General features: G+C 49.3%; 8 protein-coding genes across 8 annotated transcripts; 3 read left to right on the top strand and 5 right to left on the bottom strand.

Annotated features, from left to right (window-relative positions):
- Window positions 1–1,181: 1,181 nt before the first annotated feature.
- On the bottom strand, window positions 1,182–2,449 carry N7500_008599 (phosphatase PAP2 family protein; the record flags this gene model as incomplete). The annotated part of the gene is made up of 3 exons (XM_056679743.1): window positions 1,182–1,749; window positions 1,815–2,311; window positions 2,363–2,449. 3 exons carry the CDS (start codon window positions 2,447–2,449, stop codon window positions 1,182–1,184), a joined length of 1,152 nt encoding a protein of 383 aa, XP_056530115.1.
- A 2,676-nt stretch (window positions 2,450–5,125) lies between these two features.
- On the top strand, window positions 5,126–6,169 carry N7500_008598 (uncharacterized protein; the record flags this gene model as incomplete). Its single annotated transcript, XM_056679742.1, has 1 exon — window positions 5,126–6,169. The coding sequence occupies one exon, from the start codon at window positions 5,126–5,128 to the stop codon at window positions 6,167–6,169; it is 1,044 nt and encodes a 347-aa protein (XP_056530114.1).
- Window positions 6,170–6,895: 726 nt separating this feature from the next.
- N7500_008597 (uncharacterized protein) lies at window positions 6,896–7,642 on the bottom strand (the record flags this gene model as incomplete). Its single annotated transcript, XM_056679741.1, has 1 exon — window positions 6,896–7,642. The coding sequence occupies one exon, from the start codon at window positions 7,640–7,642 to the stop codon at window positions 6,896–6,898; it is 747 nt and encodes a 248-aa protein (XP_056530113.1).
- A 1,323-nt stretch (window positions 7,643–8,965) lies between these two features.
- On the bottom strand, window positions 8,966–13,024 carry N7500_008596 (putative VPS9 domain protein; the record flags this gene model as incomplete). The annotated part of the gene is made up of 4 exons (XM_056679740.1): window positions 8,966–12,278; window positions 12,446–12,557; window positions 12,627–12,876; window positions 12,947–13,024. The coding sequence occupies 4 exons, from the start codon at window positions 13,022–13,024 to the stop codon at window positions 8,966–8,968; spliced, it is 3,753 nt and encodes a 1,250-aa protein (XP_056530112.1).
- A 632-nt stretch (window positions 13,025–13,656) lies between these two features.
- Window positions 13,657–14,358, bottom strand: N7500_008595 (mitochondrial 37S ribosomal protein uS11m; the record flags this gene model as incomplete). The annotated part of the gene is made up of 1 exon (XM_056679739.1): window positions 13,657–14,358. The coding sequence occupies one exon, from the start codon at window positions 14,356–14,358 to the stop codon at window positions 13,657–13,659; it is 702 nt and encodes a 233-aa protein (XP_056530111.1).
- Window positions 14,359–14,685: 327 nt separating this feature from the next.
- tim44 (protein translocase subunit TIM44) lies at window positions 14,686–16,284 on the top strand (the record flags this gene model as incomplete). The annotated part of the gene is made up of 2 exons (XM_056679738.1): window positions 14,686–15,548; window positions 15,609–16,284. 2 exons carry the CDS (start codon window positions 14,686–14,688, stop codon window positions 16,282–16,284), a joined length of 1,539 nt encoding a protein of 512 aa, XP_056530110.1.
- A 2,226-nt stretch (window positions 16,285–18,510) lies between these two features.
- N7500_008593 (uncharacterized protein) lies at window positions 18,511–19,683 on the bottom strand (the record flags this gene model as incomplete). The annotated part of the gene is made up of 3 exons (XM_056679737.1): window positions 18,511–18,571; window positions 18,637–19,631; window positions 19,681–19,683. The coding sequence occupies 3 exons, from the start codon at window positions 19,681–19,683 to the stop codon at window positions 18,511–18,513; spliced, it is 1,059 nt and encodes a 352-aa protein (XP_056530109.1).
- Window positions 19,684–19,969: 286 nt separating this feature from the next.
- N7500_008592 (RIC1 family protein) lies at window positions 19,970–23,459 on the top strand (the record flags this gene model as incomplete). Its single annotated transcript, XM_056679736.1, has 6 exons — window positions 19,970–20,293; window positions 20,359–21,753; window positions 21,810–22,077; window positions 22,133–22,608; window positions 22,660–22,912; window positions 22,951–23,459. 6 exons carry the CDS (start codon window positions 19,970–19,972, stop codon window positions 23,457–23,459), a joined length of 3,225 nt encoding a protein of 1,074 aa, XP_056530108.1.
- Between the last annotated feature and the right edge of the window lie 1,278 nt (window positions 23,460–24,737).

Genomic DNA, 24,737 nt, shown 5'->3' with positions numbered 1-24,737 from the left:
TCCGGTATCTTAATGTTAATACATATTATCGTTGTACCGAGTCCTTACTCGGTTGATAGAGTATATGAACTCCTCCCCGTATCGAAAGAAAGTAGGATTAGATCCTCTGCTGTAGTTGCTCAGCAATGCTGCTTTTCTAGGCTCTTTTCAAGGACATAGTCTGCCTTGAGAAGATGGCGGGTCCTACGTTGTCTTATATATCAAAACGTCGGGTCCAATGAACCCGTTTCAAACTGGCCAGGGTAGGCAGGCTACCATTTAACTCTAGAGGCAATCTCCGTGGACTGGATCATCGAATGCACCTCTGAATTTACCTGTGGCTCTCAACAAAATTGTCGTTTAGCGTTTTATCTTTCGTACACAATTCATAACAAACTTGGAGAAGAGGTAGTTACGTTCATCGACCCAACTAAAAGCCATGCTTAGCCTACCGGTGGAGAGCTCCGGGAATGGATGTGAACAAGTCGCAGTCGCTTTAAACCACTCAAGGATAGTTCTCAGCCTGGCGTTCCTTGAGAATAACTCAAGCCCGCATCTGGAAATTTGCGAAAGCCACATTTATATAACTTGGCAAACTGTGAGTTGAATCGGCTTTCGGGTGTATTCTGCTCTACTACGCAGTCACGCTGACTAGGTGATGCATCTAACATGCTGAAGAAAGATGTGCCGGAAAAAGGTCGACTTTAGGGCGTTGAATGTCTATCTTCCTTCTGTTCTTGTGGGTTTCTATACAAACGTTGCTTGGATATACTCAAAGAAGTTAATGTGAGATTCACCAGTGATGGCCCCCAAACCCCCCAAAGCAGTTGCCTGAAGATCCGCCCCACAAAGCTGCACAAGATGTCCGGGCTAACCGAGTGGATCGCGATCGTCAACCTAAAAGTTTCTTCGTTGTACTTTGTGGATTTGATGTTTGGGGGAATAATGCAGGGAAAGGAGCAATATCAAGTTGAGGGCCCGGAAGGGACCAGAGCGGACTGCCGAAAGTATTACTACGCTCAGTTACAACCTTAACAGGACTTAGTAAAAGTCGCCATGGGGAATCAGGAATAAAACAACAGGTCTCGTAAAAAGAATTAACATTATCTTTTCAATTCTATAAAAATTAAAAGCCAGCAGTGAGCCTCTGCCCATTGCCAGTCACATGAAGTTGAAATAAAATCCCTAACATCATCTTCCATTCAACTCCTCAAAGCTCTGTCACCGGTGGTAGGCACCGGCTTTGCCAGGCGCAGACACCAACATAGTGCATGTTCAAGCGGAAGCAGCAAGATGAGAATTCTGTTAAAGCGGTAGGATAGGGTGACCGTAAAGATGGCCACAACGGCATCGAGCCAGTAGTGATTGGCCGTGGCAACGATAACACTCAGCACGAGAATCGGATAGCAGATAGCGAGGGTCAAGAACCCATATTCAGTCAGCCGTGACTTTTGCGTCGGCTTGCCTTGGAGTCTCTGCAGGAATCCGGAGTGGTGGAGGAATGTGCACCCGATCACGAAGGCGTAGGTGAAGTGTAGACTGGGCATAGCGGCGAATTGGTTGACTGATTTTCCGCCCACCCAGATGCTTTCTGCGTTACCTTGGCGCACGGTATCGTAGAAGCCATAGGAGTCGGGAAGGAGTCGGGGTGGCATGAGGGGGTAGACGCAGAATACCAAGAAGGCGGCGAGGTTTCCGAGGGTCATTGTGCGTCGGGCGATGGCGAAGGAGGCATGGTTTTTGGCGACGTAGTAGTACCAGGAGAGGAATCTGTTTGAGATTTGGTTGATTAGTTTGGAACCATGTCAAGTCAAAAAGGGTTCAGAGTTACTCACAGCACTGTGCCGGGAATATGAATTAAGGAATAGATACGATTGAACATAGTCAAGATCGAGGGGTGATTTTGAATGAAAAAGGACTGGAAATCGGCTTCCTTGATCGGGAATATCCAAGAAGCGGTTTTATGTTCGAAGTTGAGAACGTCGATGGCATGGCCTCGTGCCACCGCGACAACGCCGATGTCCGCAGGAGAAAGCCACTGCGCCGTCGCCTTTGTCACCGAGTAGAACAGATAGTTCATGATCCAGTAGAACATCTCGACCAAGAATGGGATTTTCTGCAGGATTCTGCTGTGGAAGTGGTGCGCCCAGCGCGAAGAGTCTCGATTCTCGATCTTGATCCCGTATACATGTTCGGATTTGGTTTGCACGTCGTTGGCGAGCTGAACCTCGTTGAAATGAGCATTGCCCTCTTCCAAAAGGGTATAGTGGTTCTTGCTCGAGTCTCGGCGGCGATTCACAATCAACGATCCCACCATAATACCCACAACCACCTGTCCACGAGATTAACACATGTTCAGCGATGCACGTTCATCAGACCTTACAATGGGCTCAAGCCATGCGTGGGACGCCAATTGCGGTTTTCCGAGATCCGGTGTCGCTGCATCTCGAATCAAGAGTGCGCTGGCCATATTTGCGGTAGAGGTCACCAAAGTGTCACCCCCAAAAGCGCTACAAACAAAACAGAAATCCAGCCAGGGGGCAAGGGAATTAAATGTAGTCGCGTGCCCCCCTTGGAGGATCAAATATGCATAATCTGGATAATACAATACCGATGTAATAATATACGAGTACGACGGGACGGAGCACGGAATAGAGTCCCGAGGTACGGTGGAGCTACAGTCCGTACAGGCTGAAGAACACAATCTCTAGATCAACATCTCGAGGCTTTGTTCAAGTCTCTCCATGTTGAACTTGCCATTCAGAAACTCTAGGTGAACGGGGAATTTGTCGGGGGGAAGCTGCCAAGGCAAACAATGTAAGGGAGCTAAGAAGCCCGAGTTTGAAATATGCGCCTCGCCCCTTCTCGAGAATGGAACACCTTGGACCCATCGCGTCCTATCATATCCTTTCAGGCTATATCGATGGAGCCAATGTGCCAAGGAATATGCTATCACCTGATGTTCAGCTTTCACCCTATGTACTCCGTACTCTCCGTATATATGAGACACTTCGTAATCGTATATTGAAACCATCGTGCATCCAACCTTATTGGGTTTGGCATGCCAGGTCATTTGAGATTCAAAAGGGGCTCCAAATGTGGTTTGAATGTTATTACTAGACTGATTCCCAAGGACACAACCCAAGAGTCTTCGTACTTGCCGGTCGATTTCCTAGATCGGTACAATTGAAAACCCGACCGAGAGCCAGAAAATGCAGGCTTGCAATCATTATGAATCCCTACACAATCTTGCCCATCCCTGGGTGGAGTGGCAAAATGATAGTGAAGTCGAACCCTGGAAGATGGAGGTCATGTTGAGCCGAGGCTTGCCCACCGATTTTATGTCAAGACAATTCTACCAAATTGTGTAAATAGGTCCCGAGGTATCAGGTTTATGCGTGTAAAAACTTGAATTTTTGATCAAGCCACAGTGATTTCCGAGGTTTTTCTACTTCCTGAAGAATGTGGACTCCATAATGGCAATCTATGTCCAATCACCAGTCAACACTAGTTACTAGCGCTTGGGCGATACGTATGCTAACTTTGACATGATCCACTCACGTTCAATCCCAAACTCATGGCATTCCAGACTAATCTCTGGCCCCTTGGCCGGATGATGTGCATGAGTTTGGCCCGCTGAGTAATCTATGTATTTTGATCATAATTAAGTAAGAAAATATGCATAAATTCGATCTGCTCTCGAAGCACGTGAATGTGCAAACAAATCAAACAGGGGAACCGTCGAAATAGTATACTGGCAGATCCGAATAGGGGAGAGCGCAATGGAACCACGCACAACACCAAATAGCAAATATGAATGGTTCGGAATAGTTCGCAGGATCATTCTGACTCTACAAGGCACCCGCGACGTGTCAACCGGTCAGCCATAATCAGCTACAGCCGATATGAGGCCCAAGGGCCGTAATGTGTGGATGACTGGTAGGAATGTTGCGGGTGCATTGCGAACTCCGAATGGCGGCAGGAATTGACACCATGTAGTCAGGTTCAGCTCGGCTACATTGATAGCATCTACTCCGTATCAAAACCCCTGTTTCCCGACCCAATTTTGCTCAATCCCTCGATATCCATGTCGTAAACGAAAGCATTGAAGTCCTTGGGTCCCTGGAGAGTACTGGATGAAGGGCTATTTCAACAGTTGTCATCATCCCAGATACCCGCGTTCACCTCATCCTTCGAGGCAAACACCGGCCCTTGGGCCGTGCTTTCATAAATGACCGCGAACACGACTTTCCGGCGAATAAAAAATCCGCACTGATGCGAATCCCGGTCCACAATCAAGTTTGGAAACTGGGGTGCACCGAAGCATCGGCTGAACTTACAAGCTGGACTAATTTGGTATAGCTGTGCGCAAGGCGAGGCGTGGTCTGAATGCCGTGAGTTTGGATTCGAGGGGATCACTGCCTTGCCTAAGCACGATGGTGGTAGCGTGAGTCGCACTTGGGACTGCGCTTCGCACACTAATACCGCGCAAGACTTTGATGTTGGCGCGCTATTTGTCGTAGTGTACTTTGGAATGAAGGTCCACTTCAACACTAGCAATCGCACTAGCACTAGCTCAGGGGCTTAGCTTCAGTCGAAAAGAAATTGGTTGGATGTCGACAAAAGGAGGTTGACGAGAAAGACCTGGAAAAGACTGCTTATGGCCTGAGGCGCCAGGGCTGTGAACTTTGTATAGAAATCTGACAACCTCGTAATACACTACAAAGGCGTTCTTTGTGAAATATCATAATCATATCATGTATATAAAAGCCTCCAATCCTGCATGTGTTCAAACTCACAAATAATCTCACCGTGGACATGAGGTTTGTTCAATTTATGGCCTTTATACCAACTCAACTCCTATCTATACCAAACTAGCTAGTCTCCAAAACCCTGTATCGATATGGACGGTAATTGTTATGAAACTTCACTGGCAATTAGGATAATCTTCACATGGCAAATGCTCGATCATCTCCCATGGATGTATCTACAGCGGTGGTTGCCACAGATCCTACATCGCACCTGCTTCATTTTAGAATGGCACTGATGCCAATGTGATATCCATGGATAGCCCACGCAGCGTGACTTTGTCTGCAACTCGCCAACCCCAAACAGCAAGACGTCAATTTATATTCAATCCTCCATCATGAGGGCTCTCCACTATGCACGAGGATCAGCGAACTACGGAAAGCTTGCCATTGCCACAGCCACCATTCTTGGAATCCTCACACTCGGCGCCCTGACATACTTACTGATATGGTACGTTCGAAGAAGACTCCGCGCTCAACGACTCTATCATCAGGGGAGCCACGAAAATGAATTCGATCAGTCCGCAGTGTCCCTAGCCGAGGACACAGGCAGGACCCTAGATGACTTCCTCATGAAGGATATACAGCCCGAGCGGAACTCAATCATGTTCAACAGAAGCCGGTCTCCATCCATCACTATCATCATTGACGACCCCAACACCGTCCGCTGCAAGTCTCCACCTCGCCCTTCCCCCATACAACATGGGACCGCAGCTTCTACATCTGCAGATCCATACACCCTAACACAGATCCCGACTCAAGAGTCCATTACTGATGAGCCACGGTCCGACCTGACTCAGTGGAGCAGCTCGGAACGGCGCTCGTCAAGCACGACGCCGAGAGCATCTACCTCATCATCGGTCGTCCCGACATCGGGATCATCTCAGATCTGGACTACAACTACCAGCGCACCGTCGGACCAGACCCAGACAAGTAGCTCAGGACAGCATTCATCAAACACGACACCGAGAGCATCCATCTCGTCATCCGTCGTCCCAACCGCAGGATCCTCCCAGATTTGGACCACGACCTCGGCCGGAACCGAGACGTTTTCGCTTCTTAGTCAATCTTCAAATTACTCGCACCATCCTCAAAGTCCCACTGGCCCATCCACATCCCGCAACTCGCAGGTATATACGCGGCGTTCGAATGCTGCGTCTGGTGCATCCAGTCGTCCGTCCAGTGCAGGTGTCTTGCAGGCCGCGTCGCGTATGTTCAATGAGGCGGAGGCTTCTCGGATGGTTTACTCGAGAAACATGAACTCTTTCACGTCGACGACTCCCACTCCTCCTACTTCGCCGGTGTTGGTGGACTTTTCGGCTGAAAATGAGCATCAATGGACATCTGTCCCTCCGACCCCTTTCCCCTTCAATCAGGTTTGACCCTCGGTGGTATATATAGGGCCGTTGACTTGATTTTGGTCTTTTGATTGCTGGCTCAGACTGACAATGAAAGACTGAGATTTATTCAGGTTCCAGTCGTGACTAGGGGACTATTCCTTGTCTTTGGTTTCCCTTTACCGTTGATGTTCTTGGACTGCATTTGTTTTTGCTGACACCTCTTATCCATTATGTATAGTGTCCTGGTTTTTCCAATTTCTATGCCTTGATTGATCCAATTATTCTACCTGGAGGCTGAAAATTATTAAGGTTGAACTTGAACAAACACTGGTAGTCCTTACAAGCCTCTGCTGCTTTCCTTATGCTACCTCACTATAAAACGGAAGACCAGGATATCGGAGAGCAGTACCCAAAGGATTACCGAAGAGACATCACCAGACCAAACCATTCTTGTAGTAACCACCCAGGAAATGCATGGATTACTAGAGGAGTATCGAGAGTTTACAAAACCACGCTGTGGTCAGTTGAAGAACCTGGAGAGATAACCCTAACTATGCACATTGAATTCCTCATCGCGTGACGTAAGAGGACTGAGTAAAGATACAGTAGTAATACGCAAGATACTGAGTTCACGAACTCCTCTTCTTGTTTCATTTGCATTTCCCGCTGCTGACGGAGCCTCCGCTCTCCCTATCCCGATCCCAATCGATGCTTCCTTCATTCATTCCGCATATCACGAGTCCCAGAACAGACGTGGAAAATCCGTCTCTAGACAGGATTGAGGCTGATATCCGGGATATCAGTAAACAGAACATGTCCCTCCATCAGAGCCGCCGATTTAGCATGACGATCCGCCTTCGTATTCAACTCCCTCGGGATCCGCCAGAACTGAACAGTCAACCCCCTATCATGCCACATTTCCACCTCCCCAAGCAGACACTCCCAAAGATCCCGATTCCTGACTGGTTCCCCGGCAGTTGTGATCCAATTCCACCGCAGCCAATCCCATATCCAGCTCGTGATGCCTTCAACCACATATTCCGAGTCGCATGCGATGACCAACCGAGTGAACCCTTCCGCAGCCCAGTCTCGATACCGCAGGGCGCCGATGACGGCGCGGAGTTCGGCGCGGTTGTTGGTTCGCGTGTGTTGTTGGTTAGTGGGTCCTTTGTACTCGAGAGCGAAGCGTGCGAAACCAGATGTGGAACCGTTGAAGACGAATGAACAGCCTGCTTTGGCGTTTATTCTGCCGTTGTCAAAGCATGCACCGTCTGTGTAGATGAGGAAATCGGTCTCGACGGATCGGTTGTTGGGGGTTACGCGGATGAATCGGTGGACTCGCTCAGTCGCTGTCACTTTGGGACAATGGGGGAATAATGACTGCGGCGTGTCGTCTGGGTGTGGGGGTTGGTATTCTGTGGGGATGACACGGCCAGTTCCGAGTGTGAGCTCGGTGTACAGGCGAGGATGTCTGTAGCCTGTGAAGATTGGTCTGGGGTTTGGTTGGAAGGACATGATGGTTTGGTAGGTATACGATCGAAAGAGCTATGGGATGTACTAGCTTGGTAAAGAGAAGCTTAGAGAACAAGGAAAGATGAGAAGAAAGAAGTGATTCGCGACTAAATAGGAAATTACCTAAATAGGGAGGTACGACACCCGATAGATCTTGGAAGGCGCCGAAGAGGTGACCACCTCAACAGAGCCATTTCACGACAGCTGGGATACGTGAGCTAGTCAGAGAAAGCGAAGAAGAATATTCGATTTCTTGAAGTTGGGAAAGGAACACACAGCTCGGACATCGTTGTGTATGATTTGCATATTGAAGAGTAGAGGGACCGGAAAAGAAGACGGGAGGAGAGGACGAACGGAGGACAGATCGATGGATGTCATTCGGAATGTACACTCTATACTTCTTCTGCAATTTCGGTCAAGTCATTGAACACACGGCGGGCTGTTTCGTGAGCAGCCGTTATCATTTCTGAGACGATTGTAGGAGGAATCATAGATCACGAAGGAATGCGTAAGGAGGCTTTCTGAGAAATCATCCTCGACACACTCCTTGAGGGGACGCTCATCCACATGATTCAATTTGATATATGAGTAGTCGCCGGGCTGGCCGTTTCTGCTATAATGTTCTGGTTCAAGTTCAAAGCATCTGAGGCATTGCTTTATACCTTGATGTTGGTACCTTGGTGTTGTAACGGGAAGACCTTAAGATATCAGCCATAGTATATGATTGAAATTGAAATGAGAGGGAAAGCTGCAATGTGTATTTGTGAATGTCCACTGGAATGAACCATGTAACCTGTATCTTCATATCTCACCTATAGAGATGAGGGTCTATAGCATTGAGTTGATATTCTATATATAGACTACCAAGACAAATTAAAGGACTACTAGAACACCTTATTTTACTTTGACATGATTCTCGGGCTTACATCTCCCGGTTCAAACGAGCAAGATTCTAGCCCAAGAGTGATGAACTACGGGGAAGTCTGTTGTGCCACTAGCGATTGGGGGGTCATAAGGAAAATCAGTAATAAAATGGAAGATAGCGCTGTAGTATCACTTCATATTTAGCCTGGGTATCTGAGGTCCGGAATAAGAAGTCAATGATCATTATATTTCCTTGTCTGAGTTACCGAACAAAACATAGAGGAAGTCCCACCTCCACACGCCTCGCTATTCCAGTGGAAACGCTTCAGACATAAAACAGATTAAAAGGGCAAAGCAAAATTATCGAACACATGTCCGCCATGAGATGTACAGGTAGAAAGAGACGCAAATTAAAAAAAAAAAAAAGTCCTTGAGATCTATCCGGATATATCATCTTCATCTTCATGCATTCATATCGCGCACACTGCGCAAACACCGTTCAAGGCGTTTGCCGCGCTCCTTTTCGCGTACAAGGGTATCTTTGACAAAGGCTCGGATGGCATCACGGCCGACCTTTTCTCGCCATGAGGTCCAGCCAGCGAGTTCCCCGACCACGACATCCTTGTTCCACGAGATCTCCTTCGCTAGCCGAGTTGACTCGGATTCGCCATCGTGGATCTTTTGTTCGAGCTCACGGACGGACTTTTGGCGAGACTCTTCAAACCCTGGGAGGTTGATATTGAATTTGCGGGGGAGAGAGGAGGAGACGAGAGAGGAGCGAGAGCGAGAAATTTGACGGTTTGTTGAAGAGAGGGAGGACATGAGCGCTAGTGGACGGGATAAAGAGACGAGAATTGCAGCTGTCGTGTTGTCGACGGAGGAAAGAGCTGCCAGATACTGGAGAAGAGGGGAGGAATCAGACCGAGATGTTGATAGGTAGGTGGCGTAACGAGCAAAGGCCTCAATGTGTGAGACCGGAAGTGCATTGGTGGGCGTTCGGAGTGTAGCAAGGACCGACGAGCATATCATCACCGCGTCGGCAAAATCGGAGGTTGCATTCTGTAATGCATGTCCTCGGCGAATCAGGGAACGCGTGTTGACGTGTACACCACGCACCATCTCCTGGGCGTGGGTGATGAACTGTTCCGTGTCGCGCATGCCTTCCAGTGAGACCGGGGCGTATTCGTCCACGATGGTCTCTTTGAGCACGGCAGCCTTGCGATGCGATCGGTCGGCCACCATCTCAGGCTGGAGTTCTGGAACGAGGAAGAACTCCCACAGCATTTCGTGAGTTGAAAAGGTTGGGTGGGCGAGAAGTGTCTTCAGAAACCGGTCCAATCTTTCCTGGAGATCATGGAGAACAGACCGTGATGGCTTGGAGTGGATCTGGAATGGATTCCGGAAGTCTGAGAGAGATGGCATGTAAGATGCCGGATGTTCCACACTAAGCCATTTAGCCAGATTCTCAAAGTCGGAGAAATTACGGCGACAGGTCGTAACAGTGTATGTTGTCGATCCGGGCCGCGATGATGCCATAGATTCGGAGGAGGGAAAGGGGGCACCGGATTTGAGAATGAAGCGCACGGTTGCGTCCTCGACGAAATACGATCGCACAACTGTCGTGACGCGCCCCGAAGGATCTCCACCGGCCGATGGAGGATGGGACAACAAGATCAAATCGTCGATGCGGTTTCGCACCTCATCATCCTTGGCCAATTCCACGGCTGTCAAACCACGCGCTTCTTTTATATGAACGTCGACTCTTGGGTCTAAGAAGAGAATGCGAACTTGATCAACTCGTCCGTACTTGCTGGCCATCATCAAGGGCGTAAATCTCTTGTCGTTGGTCGCGTTGGGGTCGCAATCGCTCTCCAGAAGTATGCGCCGAGTAATATCAGGATCACCAACAATGTGCAGCAGTGTGTTCCCCTTGGTATCGACATGATCATCAAGCTGGAGCGGTTTGTTATCGCCTTGTGCCCATTGCGCTGCAGTCAAAGCGGCTTGGACCATTGATTTGTATTCCGGATGATCGTACGATCGACAGAGTGCGAAGAGCGGTGTTTGCCCATGTTTGTCTCGTTGTCGCCATGGGATAAGGCTACCAAGTCTCCCGAGTAGCGAGGGCGTGCTAAAAAGATAATGGGCAACAGTGCGACCGTGGACGTCAGATTTGGTCAAGTAGAATGCAACCACGCTTGTATCTGTCTTTGCAAATAGGAAGTCCAGGAGGATCTTGACTATCTCAGTGTGTGCGAGTTGCACTGCAGCATTCAATAGCGTGGTCCCATCGACGTTTGTATCTTGGATGATCTCTTCTAAGGGGTAGTATTCCTCTAAAGTCAACAAGTACTTCAAAGCCTCGGCCTGGCGCGCCTCCACTGCCATCATCGGTATGGAATGACCAGCAGGATCTTGGGTTTTTGTCAAGGTCTCAATCGAATTATCACCTTCAATTCCACTGGCCATGGACCCGAGGGTTGCGGTCCTGGAGATGAATGAGACAGCTGATGATTCCGATAAGCTGCGAACGTCCATTGAGACCTTTTTGATTGGACGGTGCGGGTGAGATTCTTGAATAATCGAAGGATCGTCCCAATTTTGGAATGGGAACACATGTGATAGCGGCGGTGCATCGACAATAGCTTCCTCCTGGTATGGGTCGCCATTCATATGACTTGTATAAGAGTTCTCAAGAGGGGGATCATCCAATTCATCAACTTCAGCTGTTTGGAACAGTACAGACTTTCGCTCCGGTTCCGGCGGAGTCGTGTCGTCTATTGATTCATGAGACCCGTTCGGTTCAAGTATAGATTTCATATCCGATATTTTTCCAGTCTTTGTTGCTTGCCATAAACGTCTGTTGCGAGCGCTGGCGCGCCGTAGCCCAGCGGAGTCGGTTACGAGATACATCAAAACAGCTTCAAATGTGCTTAAAGCGTATCCCATCTCGCCATTATCAACGTCATCGATGTAGATAAAGTGCTGCATGTACAACAATCGAGCTTGGAGATGTCGAATTTGAGAACGAATGACAACAATAAGCAACAATGACACCAAGACATCAGCGTTGATCGTGACAGAAGAAGTTCCCTTTTCAGACGGCGTGCCGTCCATTTGATCGTAACTTCCAGGGAAGGAGATAACCTTCACTGTCCCAAGGAGGGTATTCAGCATATCATGGGGGCACCGAGCGTCATTCATTTTCCGAAATTCTTCCACGGCTCGCCCAAGTCGGCGAATCAGTTCTCGCTTCCCTTCATGCCCACCTTCAACAGAGATTCCGACTTGGGACACATCAATGCTCTCCATCTGGCGGATGCGAGCATCTAGCTCTGTGTCCTCTGGCTGGCGGAAAGAACAAAGACGAGGGAAAAGCAGCGGCTCGTGAACTTGTTCCGCAACATAACGTTCTATTAGCCGTTCCACTAGAGGGCCGGTGAGGTCAGTAGTCGCGCCGAGCAACGATAATTGCTGCTTGTCAACAAGACGGAAAAGGTCAATAGCAGCAGTCACCGCAGTCTCCAGGCTTCGACGCATGAGATCTTCGTCATCTTCAAAGTATTCCTCAGAGTTGAACGGTAGTCGCCCTCTGCTGCGTGACGACCAGCTGCGAATGGAAGAGCTTTCGTCTGTCCAAGACTCAGTCCGGGACAGCTTGTGGATGCGTTCACTACCGGATGCAGATGGCGATCGTGAAGGAGGAGGCGGCAGCGGTTTACCAAGTTCCTTCCCAAATTCCTTGAATAATCTTTCTAGGCCCGGGTGCATTTGTCTGGCAATCATCGGGTAATTGGCTAGCAGTTCCCCAAAAGATTTGATCTCCTGTTTTGGGGAGTCCCAATGGAATCTCCGTTTCCATATTTTTTTTCCGGGGGAGTTGATGCGATCTTGGTGTCGGTCCCAGGGACTGCAGCTGGCAAGATCTTCCTAGGGTCATACGTTCCGATCAATGGGCGCGAGATGTAGTAGATCAGCCATGGGCGCGAGTCACTGGAAGATGCGTAATAAAGCACGTCGGAAAGCAGTTGGGCTTGTGTGAGAGACTTGAATCCTGATAAAAGAAAGTACCGGTGTTAGCTGACATATTTGGGCGAGCGCATTCACCAGCAAGGGCTCTCACCTTTGTTACTGTATACTGAGTTGTCCTTGATGATTACCGTCCTTCCATTGAATGTAGTCACCTGCTTAGCTTTTCCTCGGTTTTCGCGCACATTGTTCTCCTCTTTGGAATTCGCAGAGGCGGTATGAATTGGGATGCGAAGCACATGGCTCCCTAGAAACTCCTCCGACGCGACAAGATCGGAATACAGCAGGTTGGACTCCCGGTCGCGTGAACCGATGAGAGATTCTGTCGTTGGGACAAGCAAGACCTGATGGGCACACGAAAGACCAATTAGCCACTCCGGATGATCCGACGACATATTCCCGGCTTCCACCTACATGATTCTCGACCGGTATACACTGGCCCGGAACAGTGCTTCTAAAGAAGGCACGGAGGAAAGGGTTTAGAGGGTGCATCCAAACGGTTTTGGACGGCCCAGTCGAAGGACTCCAGCAATCATCAAGCCGTCCGTCTCAAATCTCCGCAGCAGTGGATAGGTGCGCCGTCAGATTTCGCGGGGAAGGGCAGCTTGCATGCAATAGGCAGCGGCTCAGTATGAAGTCAGAGCGGGTCGTGGGATTTGATGGAAAGAGCTGGAAATAAGCTTGACCAAAATCACAATGCTAGATCGCAGAAAACAAGAAGCCACAAGGATAAGAGTTGAAGCAGAAGCACATGTGTCGCGCGGGTGAATCGAGAACGTGATCGACAGGATGATGGGCGCTATACCACATTGGGTAATTCTCCCATTCAATACACTGCAGCTTGCGCATCCTCTGGGCAGCTTCGGAGATTTGCTACTTTCCTAATTTTCCGTCATATTCCTGTTATCGCAGGATCCATCTACAGGGAGGTCTTTCAAGTCAAGTTTGTGTGGTCCTGTTATGATATTTCTAATATACAGCGAATAGATGGCAACAGGCACGCCATGTAGGTAAAAACACAAAAAGGACTGCCGTGATCTCTCCGCACAATGCAACCCAGTACAGATGTGCCGCACATAAGCAGCTAACCCAAAACAGAAACATATCTCCCCTATCAAAGGAGATCAACCCAGTCTACGCACGTGTCTGCTGCGAGTACCACCGAACTTCAGTCGGGTGGAGTCAGACACTCGCGCAACAAGCCCTCGAAGGTGCCGTCCCTCGTTGCCCAAGAGAACCTTTGTAAATGCTTCGCGACCCTTTCCAAACCCACGGAAGATAACCTCCAACCGCTCGATCTCCAGCAGGAAGCCCTTTTCCTGGATCTGGGTCATGAAATGAGCAGACAGTTGGTAGGCTGGGTCAAAGCCGGAGCGACCAGCTTTGCGGAAACCAATTTGACCACATCCAATGGACAGAAGGGGGTTGCCGTTTGGTCGTGTCAAGGTGAGGATTGTGTTGTGCTTGTGGCAGTAGACGTGCAAGTGGTGGGGAGGAGCTCGGTCGGCGTAGGGATTCTTGATCATGTCGGCTTCGAGGCTTTCGGCCATCCTGGAGTAGTCAGAGCTACCGCGCGAGGACGGTGCACCAGACCTCTTGCCTTGCATCATTTGTGTGATTGCAGAAAGCGGCGACGCAGAACCGGAAGGTGTCTCGGGTTCTCGGTTCAGCATCTGGTTCTCAACTTCACTGCCATCATTGCGCGCGGAGCGTGTACTTTGCTGGGAGAATAGACGTGTGATATTCAAGGAGGAGGTTCGGGGCTGAGATTGGCGGCACACTGAGGGCAATGCCTTAGTCAAAGTCCTCATCGAAAAGGAGCTCATCGTGGTGATCGGGATTTGCGAGAATAAACGGGTAGCAAATGAGGGAAACAACACTAAACAATAGACACCTAGTCAATGGAACATGTATCACCAATGCAAAGTGCCGAGATGACCACAAAGCGCGGGTGGTGTAGAGCCGTTGTCGGACCGAAGGGAAACGCTGGAAGTTTTTCGAAGTCTTGGCATCTGCACTTTTTCCCTTCCCCGAGATCTTTGCCTCTCCCCATCACCTTCTTCATATCGCGTCCAGGCTGGGCTGGAATCCATCTTTCCTCTACCTCATATTTAATTCTATTTTGTTCTCCTATCGCATCAACGCTTCAGAGCATGATTCCGGCCAAGATGTCTGCGGCACGAGCCGTTTCCCTACGGTCCCAGGCACCGTCTCTCAGAGCATCATCTCACCGGTTGTCTCAGGCCGGATCATACTCGACCGTCTCAGCTCAATCATTCACGCAATCTGCTAAAAGCCGCCGAACAATCCTTCAATCCCCTTCCCACCCCGTTTCTCAACTTGTCTCGCCGTTCGCCGCTCTCCCTTTGACCCGGTCTTTCCACTCCGCAACTTCCCTTTGGCAGCAACAGCAAAAGCAACAGGAAGGAAAGCAGGGTGAGGACCAAAAGTCCGAATCCCAGGGCGAGGAGTCTAAGGAGGAGAAAAAAGAGAAGAACGAAGAAAAGGTTCCGCCACCACCCCATGGAGACAAGTCTCCTTGGCAGGTCTTCCGTGAGACTCTGCAGACCGAGTTCAAGGCCTCCAAAGAATGGGAGGAATCCACTAAAGCTCTGGCATCCTCTGCTCACCAATTTACCGAGAATGAGAATGTGAGGCGTGCGCGCGCTGCCTACGAGGCTGCGTCAAACGCTACGACCTCCAAAACCTCCACAGCCCTTAAGACAACCGGTCAAGTCATCGGAAAGGGAGCTGCTTGGACCTGGAACACCAGTGTTGTGAAGGGTGTTCGAAAGGGCGTCAACGCAACCGGAGAGGGCCTCGAGAAGGCCACGAGACCCGTTCGCGAAACCGAAGCATATAAGAGTGTGAAAAACGCCATTGACGATGGCAGCAGCTCGCGCTACGGTGGTTGGGTCGAGAAAGAGGAGCGTCGCAAGCAGAGACAGCTTCGGGAGGAGCAGGACCTCAAGTCTGGAAAGACTATTCGCGTGGAGGACAGAGTTGAAGACCCCAAGTACGTTACCGTCATGACGATATTGTAATTTTGACGTTTCTGACTGATGTTCTTCTCTAGTGCCGGTACTAACATCACCGTCCACAAAGATTCCGCCTGGAAAGATTCCTGGAAAGACTTTAAGGACTCCAACCCGATGATGCAGAAGCTCTTCGCGATCAAGGAGAACTACAACGAGTCCGAAAACCCCCTAATCAGCACAGCGCGCAGCATCTCCGATCGTGTTGCTGGCTTCTTCGCCGAAAATGAGACCGCCATGGTCATCAAGAAGTTCCGGGAAATTGATCCCAACTTCCAGATGGAGCCTTTCCTGCGCGAAATGCGTGACTACATGCTGCCAGAAGTCCTGGACGCTTATGTCAAGGGAGATGTCGAGACACTGAAGCTCTGGCTTTCAGATGCCCAATTCCACGTATACGCTGCACTCGCGAAGCAATACACCACTGCCGGTCTCAAGTCGGATGGTCGCATTTTGGATATCCGCGGTGTGGATATTTCTCACGCCCGTATCTTGGACCCCGGTGACATTCCCGTATTTGTCGTCACTTGCCGCACACAGGAGATCCATGTTTACCGCAAGATCAAGACCGGCGAGCTTGCCGCTGGTACGGATGACAAGGTGCAGCTGGTCACCTACGCCATCGGATTGACTCGTATCCCTGACGAAGTTAATAACCCTGAAACTCGTGGCTGGAGATTAATCGAGCTACAGAAGGCTGCCCGTGACTACATCTAAGAGCGCAATCTGTCCCTCTTCATTTATACTGCCACACCTTTCTCTATCTTATCATGGGCATACTCCCCTTCCACTCCACCTCTTTCAACTGTACAATACAACTGTTTGATATCAAGCCAGGTGGATCCTGGCACCTGTTACGGTTATGCCTGTTCCAGTGACTGCGAATTCGGGCCTTCGCTGGGTAATCGGATTTTCCTTTCTTCATGTATTAATGCTTCATTTGGTCTGACATTTTGCCCCAAGTCTTACTCTGACGACTCACGGTTCAGTCCACTCAAATCTGAATGTTCCATCCTTCCCATAGACTAGGACGCGCTGGATTTTATCTGATGGCATTTCTCTGGTTCTTGAGGTGTTTTCCTGGCGTCTTTGTGCATTGTTGTTTCCACTCTCCCCTCGCCACCGTGTATGACTGCATTGGGTTGTTGGTTTTGGTTTCTGTTGGGGCCTGAGGTAGGTCACCAACATATGAGGATCCTGAAAATCATGTAAATATATAAACAGACACTTCTAGCCTCCAAATTTTCTGCTCCAAGCTCGACTTCGTCCTGGCTCTACTATAGCAATATATATATATATCGGTGACGTGGTAGAGGGTTCCATGCAATCGGACAGCGTTGTGCTTTTTTAAATCATTCAGGCTACAGATATAGAAAGCTGATAGCTAATTGAAATCATTATAAAGCATTTGCTGTTATCTGTTTCCCTTCCAAATCATTATATTGTGGAGCTCCGTGAGTGGAAACTGGCCCAGGACATCATGCCAAAGAAGCTTAATGCCATGTACCAACTCAAATGTCTCCGTCAACCTCTCCCATAGCAGAGAAATGGGCAATATCCTCGCAATTTTTCGAGGTGGACGAGTGCCTGTCCCTCATCCACCACTCTCCCTTCATTGCCAGCGGATTCCGGAGTTCTCTCTTGTGGTTTCGCTGATCAAACCGCTTGACGAACGCGTAATAGCTATCACATAATCTGAAATGTCTTCGAATCTCCTCTCAACATTTTTGCCATTTGGCAAGAGTCGATCATTGCCAATTTCCTTCCCGGCAATTTGCCTGAACTGAGCACTGTGGTCGACACAGCGTCCACAGACACATCTGATTGTCGACCCTATGTAGAATCCCTTGGACACCTTGAGCTTCTATTAAATGGCGACGGAGACCAGATATATACTGTGCGGACTATCAAGGGGCTGGCCTTAGCCTTTGACCTGCGCCCGCATCTGCGCAGTTTCCTTTTGTTGATGGACTTTCGCAATGACTGAGGTGCGGCGTTGATCCAGTGATAATGAGTCTCTTTGCTCCGCTGAATGCTAGGGTCCAGATTGGATGCAACAATTTCCAGAAGCAGAAGACTTCCTTCCTGGCGTGCCTCAATGATCGACTGCAGCAATGAATAAAAGGAGATGGAACCGGCTGGTTATGATGTACGGCAAGGCCGTTAGTGACTTAAGTTGACTTCAGTGTTGCCAGAGATACCTTTCCAGTAGAAAGTGGGACGTCAGGAACTTCTGACGGACGTCTGTTGACGGTAATGTTGCATAGACGGGCAATCCAATATAGGAGGTTTTGATATATAGGCCAGATATAGCTACTTATAAGGTCCTAGACTACCAAGAGAGAATGAGGAAAGAAAAGAGAACTACAGTGCTATTGCACGAACTAGGCTCTTTATAGGCCTCAAACAAGATCTGATCTCAGACAGGAAGCCTGAACAACCAGGTATCAAGAAGACGACAAAGGATGCTCATCAGACACAAGCGTCTCGTTTAAGGAAGATCTACAATCCTTGATGGCGATGAAGCTGGGCTATAATTATAGCCACGTATAGCTTGTTCTCTAGCACGACCCAGCAGAAGACGAACCACGCTTGTTTTGAGCCTACTAATAATCCTGAATCATGGAAAGAAAGCCTTGGTCCGGCAAATGAAAGACAACGAGATGAAACTTGGTCAAATAGGCTGTACCTAATTTCCCACATACATGTAATTAGTGGGTAGATCAAATACAGTATAAATGGATGGACACTGATGTATATCCTTAATCGACATTTGATCGAGGTAGATATAGCCAAAATGGCATCTACTAGTGGAGACAAGTCCAAGAGGAAAGGAAGCGACTTTTTTTCTTCTTCTAAGAAACGCTTTGAAAAGTGAATTTGCTACATGGTATATCAGATTGCGTCTTTCAATTTCATGGCATCAATCATCGAACCGGAAATTTATTTCTGGCCTCCAGCACCACCAGCACCGGCGCCACCACCACCCATCATGTTTCTAGCCCTGTAAGCCAATTGTCAGTAACGTGGTTTCTAAAGCCTAGTCCTGGGAATATTTGTTAGGCTTACATATCCGCGAGGTTAGGATCGCTCATCAGGCTGGACATATCTGGCATACCACCACCCTGGCCGAAGCTTTCAGCCATCTGGCGGAGGCGAGGGTTGCTCATCAGGTTGCTAAGCATATCGGGGTTGCTCATAAGATTCTGTGCCATGCTGGAGAACATCGGGTTGCTCATCAGGGAGCCCAGGTCGGGCATACCACCAGCACCACCGCCGCCACCACCACCAAGCATGCTAGCGAGGGAGGAAAGGTCAGGCATGCCGCCGCCACCACCACGCGAGGCACCAGGAGCAGTGTCCAGTTCCTCAGATGGAGGCTCGGTGGTCCGGGTGCTCTCTTGAAGCTTCCGTGTCGATGTCTCCAAGCCACGCTTCATGGCCTCACTGCCACCGTTGCCCTCTGCCTCAATGCCCTTCTCGTATGCCTCCTTGGCGGCGTGGTAGTCACCCATATCGAAGCGAGCGAGACCCAAGCGGCTCCACGCCTTGGAGTACTTGGGGTCAGCGGCGGCAGCAACCTCAGCATCGTTAGCGGCCTTCTCGTGCTGACCGGAAGCGGAAAATGCGGCGGCGCGGTTGGAGAGATAGATGGGGTTGGCGGGAGCAATCTCGAGGGCCTTGGTGTACTGCGCAATGGCACCGGCGTAGTCCTTCTTGGCCATGAGAGCGTTGCCCTCGGACTTCAGCTTATCGGATTCCGGTGTGGGTACGCCAACCTTGGGCTTCTCTGCCTGAGAAGACCCAGCTCCTGCGTTCGATGGCGGGGTTGACTTGTTACGGAGCTTCTCGTAGACGCTGTAGATTCCGGCCAACGATTGTCCGCCCACAGCATCCTTCACAGCAGCCCCATCAGTGGGGTCGACTTTGAAGGTATCCGCGATACAAGACTGAGCAATCTCAATGGACTCGGCATCATCGGCGGTGAGAGTGCCATCTTTCAGGCTGGAGCCGAGGAAATCAATGATGGCCAAGGCCAAGCGCTTGTTGCTTTCTGTTGGAGCCTGCCATACATTAGTTCCATGAATCGATCACAACAGGCGAGAAGCTTACCATTGTAGCAATCTTTCAATAGATATAAGTGAAAGATAGACAGCGTTCAGAAATGAGCGAGATGGAGGAAAAAACAGGTGAGGCAATGCGGGGGAATAGCTTCGGCACGTGATCGTAGCTTATCGTTCCCCCAGCCTGTGTGCATCCAAGTTGCTTGGACTTGATATCTTTACATTTGAATTTGTGCTTTGAGGGTTCTTGTCTGCGTTGCTGACAGAGAATTGGTTCCTTGGAGATGACTCCATGTGAGCTTCATTGTCCAACTTAACCCCTGAACTCGACCAGAGCCATGTACTGGCCTCATGGAGTTCCCCGGGTCTACGCGGTCAATGGACCCGATATTACCTATGTCCCCTCTGACGAGGATCGCGAGATCCTAAATGCCACCCCAACAAATGGCTCCGATGTCATTGGCGAAAACGCGGAAGCAAAAGGGAGCGACGCGCAACATGAGTCCCCAGACACCCAACCCCATGAGTCGCAAACCAACTCTTCCCCGGACACTGAGACATCAGAATGGGGAAGTGAAGCTATTAGGGACATATGTGTCTCTCGATCTGGTCAGATGTTTGCCACGATGTCAGAATCATCAATTGCTCTCTGGCAGACTCGGGTATGTCCACAGCGATGTTATGGTCCATGAAGAATGTCTGAGCTGGATACTGACGATTCTGGCAGCCCACAGCTGTTGTTACAGCAATATCTCGATCTCGATTCTCCATGAAAACATACGGTCCGAATGTTTCACTCCTTATGCACCCAGATTCGACAATCCTGGTTGTACAGACCCTCAATGGGTACCTACTCACATACTCTGTGGCATCGGATCCAACAACTCAAGTCTACCAGCAGCGATTTGATCAGTCCACACACCATCGTCGTCAACAATTAGCCCAGTTTTCAGCAGTTGAAGAGGCCAATGTGGTAAGGGACATCAGCATCCGCTTTCGAATGGCCATCAAGATCGAGTCGGGAATCGTCAAGGCGCTGGCGCTAGATCAAGAACTGATTGTCGCTACTGTGAAACCACCAGCTATACAGTGCATTCGGTGGACGGCCGAGGCGGGAGGAACACAAACTACATCAGAGTTACTGAGTCGCATCCTAGGGATCTCAAAGAAAGTCTCGATCGTAGACATGGTTTATGATCGTGCGATGAATCTTCTTATCTGGATTACCAGTAGTGGCCATGCTTATGCCGTGCAGCGAGATACAAGTTTACACCAGGATCCTGAAGCAGCCAAGAAACTATTCCACGGGCATTGCTTCCATAATCCGCAGGATGACAGCGAAAAGGCTGTGAAGGTGACGGTAAACGCACGCTTCTCTCTGTTGACTGTGAGCTGCTCAAATGGTGACGTCTTGGTTTACACCGCAAAAGATTACATGGGCAACATTCCACTGTCACAAAAGCTCCATCTACCAGCATCACCCAGAACCACCGGGGCTTTGACTTTCATGAGCTATTCCCCGGATGGATACTGTCTCTTTGCTGGCTTCGAACATGGCTGGACAACCTGGAGTGTATTTGGAAAGCCTGGTGGAAACAGCTTTTCGGTGGACACTACCTTGGCGAAGGCCAATTCGGAGGAATGGTTAACTGGCGTGTCAGACGGGTGTTGGATTGGCGGCGGATCCGACATCATTCTCACTGGACATAATGACCGTCGCCTGTGGGTTCTTGAGACAGCCCGCAGCGCTTTAACTGGTTGCTTTTCGTCTGCAAATCTCGCTAGAGGCCTGCTGCAGACTGGGACTGAGTGTATTCTCTACCGTGGCCACGATCTCCCAGATCTCATGACAATCTCAGGAAAGGATTCGCTGTGGCACCATGCTCAGTATCCTCCGGCATATCTCCATTCCCAGTGGCCGATTCGATCTTGCGTCGTGTCTCAGGATGGACGGTATGTTGCAATTGCAGGTCGGCGCGGCCTTGCACACTACAGTATCAACAGCGGCCGATGGAAGGTATTTGAGGATTCACAGGCCGAAAACTCCTTTGCTGTGCGAGGGGGTATGTGCTGGTACGGCCACATACTGATCGCAGCGGTGGAGAGTGATGGATCATACGAGGTACGATCTCTCGCCAACCCGCATTACATTCGTTCATGACTGACTTTGATTGAAAGATTCGTCTTTATTCGCGCGAGGCTTCTCTCGGTAACAACTCCATTATGTTCATTGAATATCTCCCATCGCCAGTTGTGTACATTGGAACTTCTGGGGAAGATTCCCTTTTGGTTTATACGTACGATAACATTTTGTACCATTATATCATTAATTCGACACAGCCTCAGATCACTCTTGTCCCGGTTGGGCAGATCGCTTTCAATGGGATTGTCCGGGCACCTACTCGTGTTCGATCAATCAGCTGGGTATTGCCCGAGGAGCAGATGCGTAAGTTAGCTTGTCCCTTATGCACTTGTCTGGAAAATTACTGACAACAATGCAGGAAACGGCGATCCATCTCAAGACGTAAAGGTCGCATCGGTGATTCTTCTTGTGGACGGTAACTTGGTATTGCTGCAGCCCACGGTCACAGATGCGGGTGATCTCAAATACGACATGCGTGTCATATCGCATGATGTCGAGTATTATATCTTGATGCGTGACCAGATTTCGTTCAACTTTTCTTCCCAGGTTGATGAATCCATACCCGCCAGTCCCTCTGTTGATATGGCACTGGAGCCACCCCATAGAAGTCTGTCCCTCCGGGACTCTCTTTGGATATTCCGTGGCCAAAACCTGCTAGCTTGGAATGACGTCCAAGATGTTTTGCATGAGGATATGGTGCCGGCACCACTCAACGTTCCCTTGGACTTTTATCCATTGTCTGTTTTACTGAACAAAGGCCTTGTTCTCGGCGTTGAATCGGAAATGATGCAACGCCGCGATGTAACGTTCACTGTTCTGAAATTTGCCATCCGGGTAAGTTGTTATCTTTATCCATACCATTCCATACTGACGTGTGCGTCCCAGACACATCTTTTCTTACCATATTTCCTCCAATATGGCTTGACTAGTATTGGGACACCTGCAGCTCTCGCTCTCTGCCGCCACTTTTCCCATTTGTCTTACTTCGCTCATGGATTGGAGATCCTACTTCACCATGTGCTGGACGACGAAGTGGACAATGAGAGCCGAGCAAATAAAAGTGAGGACCCACAAGCACGAGAAGAACCACTACTCCCAACTGTCATTTCTTTCCTTCAAGCCTCGCTGCCCCCAGGGAGTACCTTGAAATTGTTGTTCAATGCACAAGGAAAACAGAGCTTCGGTCATGGCGCACACTATTCACCTACCTACCTCCGCCCAAGGATCTATTTGAACAGGCCTTGAAACTTGACTCCCTCAAGACCGCAGTTGGATACCTCCTTGTGCTGCAAGCCTTCGAGGATGAGGAACAAGGGCATGATGGCCGCATCGAAGAATACGTTGTTCGTTTGATTGCTCTCGCCTCCCAGAAGGGAGATTGGGAGCTGTGTGCTGAGCTGGCCCGATTCCTTATTGCTCTGGATGCTTCGGGTGAGATGCTTCGGCGTGCAATTTCCCGAGTTGGTCTGCGATCCAACTCGCGGTCTCCTGCACAAGGCGCGTTCTCTGGCTCGGCACCCCGGTTTGGTCCTGGAGGTGTTCAAGGTCTAGGCTTGAACCTTCCAATCAGGTCGCCGTCATGGAGCTCTCCCTCCCCAACATCATCTCTTTCACCTCTTCCAAGCCGGCAAAATGGTGATGTCCCGGATGAAAATCCATACTCAGCGGACGAGCAAGATAGATAATTAAGGAGAGTTTTGTTGATAGTAGGAGCAGTCAGATAATATAATTTCACAAGAATTTCCCAGTAAGTTCTACAAATTTCAGCTGCGTGAATCCACGGCAAAGGAAAATGGTATAACTCGGTGTAATACATGCCCATGGAAAGAGCTGATCTAATTTGATAACTGTTGATCAACATCACCCGTCTACGGTGGAGCTTCCCTAGATGTCATATTCAATCGAGAGCACGGAGATTCGCGGGAGCCAGCTGGTTTCAGGAACGAGGCATATCAAATTCTTCGATTAGCTACTCAATTATTATGAAATTGACTACAGACAACTACCCCAATCCACAGTGTCTAGTGGGTCTGTCCTCAAGCCATGTCGCATAGTAATCTTCCTTCCTTTCTGTCTGACTTGGATTAAAGGCACACAGGTTACAAATGACTGGACTTCCCAAATGAGGCCAATCAGATCCGTTCGCATCGGCGTGAACTGCATCGCCTTCGCTCCGAATGAGGTAAATAGCAATCATCATTAGAGGAACAGGAATCACCTGGACATCTGTATTGGCTTTGAGTTGATACGTGGCCATTCGTGTTTGCCACTGAATAATCGACATCAACGACTTCGCACTTCAAACTCTCCACAAGACCACCGACATAGGCTATAGGACCCCTATCCGATCTAGATGCCTCGAACATGGAAGCATGGGACCGATCGAAAGCTACTATTGCAGTTCCGCATTTTTTGTCACTGGCTCGGATGATTAACATCCATTGCACTGTATCAGATTGAACATTACACTTTCACCTACCTGTAGAGTGTGCACATATTTTTCTTGCCGGATGCTGCCTCACAGGGGATATATACGGATCCAACATTGCGATTACTAGCATGGATTAGTCCGGCTCGACAAGGACAGAAGGAAGTAAACCTACTATTGTCTGTCGAGCGCTTGACAAGAGCCATCAAGCGGTAGTTCCTCATTGTGAGCATAGAAGAGTTGGTTTGTGTAGATACGTGGCTTCGTGGACATGTCAGTTTGTCCAAGGGTCACCAATGGGTGATACACCAGAGCAAAAATTATAATACTGGAGACTAGCATAATGGAAAATTGGACTTGTGAATACCAAGGAGATGACTCGAGTCGATCATGAGGCATGCTGGGTAGGCACTTCCGCGACTTTATATACTATGTCTCAAGTCCGGGTTATAGTCCGGGCTGACGTAGTTTTGCGTAAGGCTCGGCTAGTCTGTACTAAATTCTAGAATCCCAAAAGTCCACCAGGGAAATAATG

The sequence above is a fragment of the Penicillium coprophilum genome, assembly GCF_028826855.1.
Source record: "Penicillium coprophilum strain IBT 35676 chromosome Unknown utg000005l_segment0_segment0, whole genome shotgun sequence".
Taxonomy (NCBI): Eukaryota; Fungi; Ascomycota; class Eurotiomycetes; order Eurotiales; family Aspergillaceae; genus Penicillium; species Penicillium coprophilum.
Note: the sequence above shows the minus strand (reverse complement) of the source record. Positions and strands in the feature narration are given on the sequence as shown.